The sequence below is a fragment of the Cynoglossus semilaevis genome, chromosome 16 (assembly GCF_000523025.1).
Source record: "Cynoglossus semilaevis isolate Cse_v1.0 chromosome 16, Cse_v1.0, whole genome shotgun sequence".
Taxonomy (NCBI): Eukaryota; Metazoa; Chordata; class Actinopteri; order Pleuronectiformes; family Cynoglossidae; genus Cynoglossus; species Cynoglossus semilaevis.
The window spans coordinates 18625115-18626180 of record NC_024322.1 but is presented as its reverse complement, the minus strand read 5'-3'; the positions used below and the strand labels follow the sequence as shown (position 1 = coordinate 18626180).

General features: G+C 50.5%; 1 protein-coding gene across 1 annotated transcript in view; it reads right to left on the bottom strand.

Annotated features, from left to right (window-relative positions):
- myo1b (myosin IB) overlaps positions 1 to 1066 on the bottom strand; it is a 49377-nt gene that overhangs the window by 11444 nt on the left and 36867 nt on the right. The window contains exons 13-14 of the mRNA XM_025063746.1: positions 330 to 404; positions 38 to 238 (exon numbers count right to left, since the gene is read on the bottom strand). Of these exons, the coding sequence (XP_024919514.1) occupies positions 38 to 238; positions 330 to 404 (276 nt within the window). The remainder of the gene's footprint in view (positions 1 to 37; positions 239 to 329; positions 405 to 1066) is intronic.

Here is a 1066-nt window from a genome sequence, read left to right as displayed (position 1 = left end):
ATCTCCACATCCCGGGTCCTGGTTCTCCGCCCAGTACCTTGCCGGCGTAGTGCTGTATCCTGAAGCAGTTGTGTGGCAGACTGTGGTCGGTGAGGAACTTTGAATTCTTGCTGAGGCGACTCTCAAAGTGCTGGTGCTCGGCACACACGGTGTTCAGTTTGTCCAGGAACGTCTCATCGGTGACCGTCCCGGGTCGCAGGCACTCCTCATCCAACATGGCCATGATGCCGTTTTGGTTCTGGTCACCAGGGGGCGATAAAACAGGAAACAGAGTATAGTTAAACAGTAAGATCGTATTTTTAACAACGAGACCTCGTGTGTTGACGTACGTTCTCGATGAGGTCACAGATGATGGCGTTGTTGAAGTACTCGATGTTGGTCCACTCAATGCCCTGAGACAAAAGACGGGACGATCAGACATTTGGTCGTATTGTCTGTATATTTTATATCACAACATATATAAAATATATATCTCATCTGTTTCTAGGTGTAACATCAAAGGCAACACCAGTCCACCATCAAAGCTTTGACATTTTCTGCTGCTCCAGAATCAGACTCTTCTGAAGGGGGAGGAGTCACGTGTCACATGTTGCCCTATCAGAACATCTGGCCGGTCCCTGAACGCCTCATTTGGTCGAAATATAATTCACAGCTTCTAATGGACTGGGAACGTTGTTGGTGGAGGTGGAGACTCACAGATATTTTAGCTTTGAGGGAGTTTTTCAGGGGGCGTGGCCTAACGTAATGAACGACTGGACGAGCATCTGATTGGTGGTTACCCCCGTTTGCCCTGCCGTTTTGGGGTATTTTCCCATGCAGTACACTGGACAGAGCTGCGGAGAGAGAGTGTGTGTGTGTGTGTGTGTGTGTGTGTGTGTGTGTGTGTGTGTGTGTGTGTCACATCCCAGAGAGCTTTGAAAACAAACAGAGCTTAAAGGGCCACATAGGGGAGTGTTTACTCTCACTGGAGTGAGGAATCACTTCCTTCCCAGAGTCCAGGGTTTAGGAGGGGGGAGGAGGAGAGGGGGGGGGGGAAACCAGGGGGGGGGGGGCAAAGGGAGCAGGG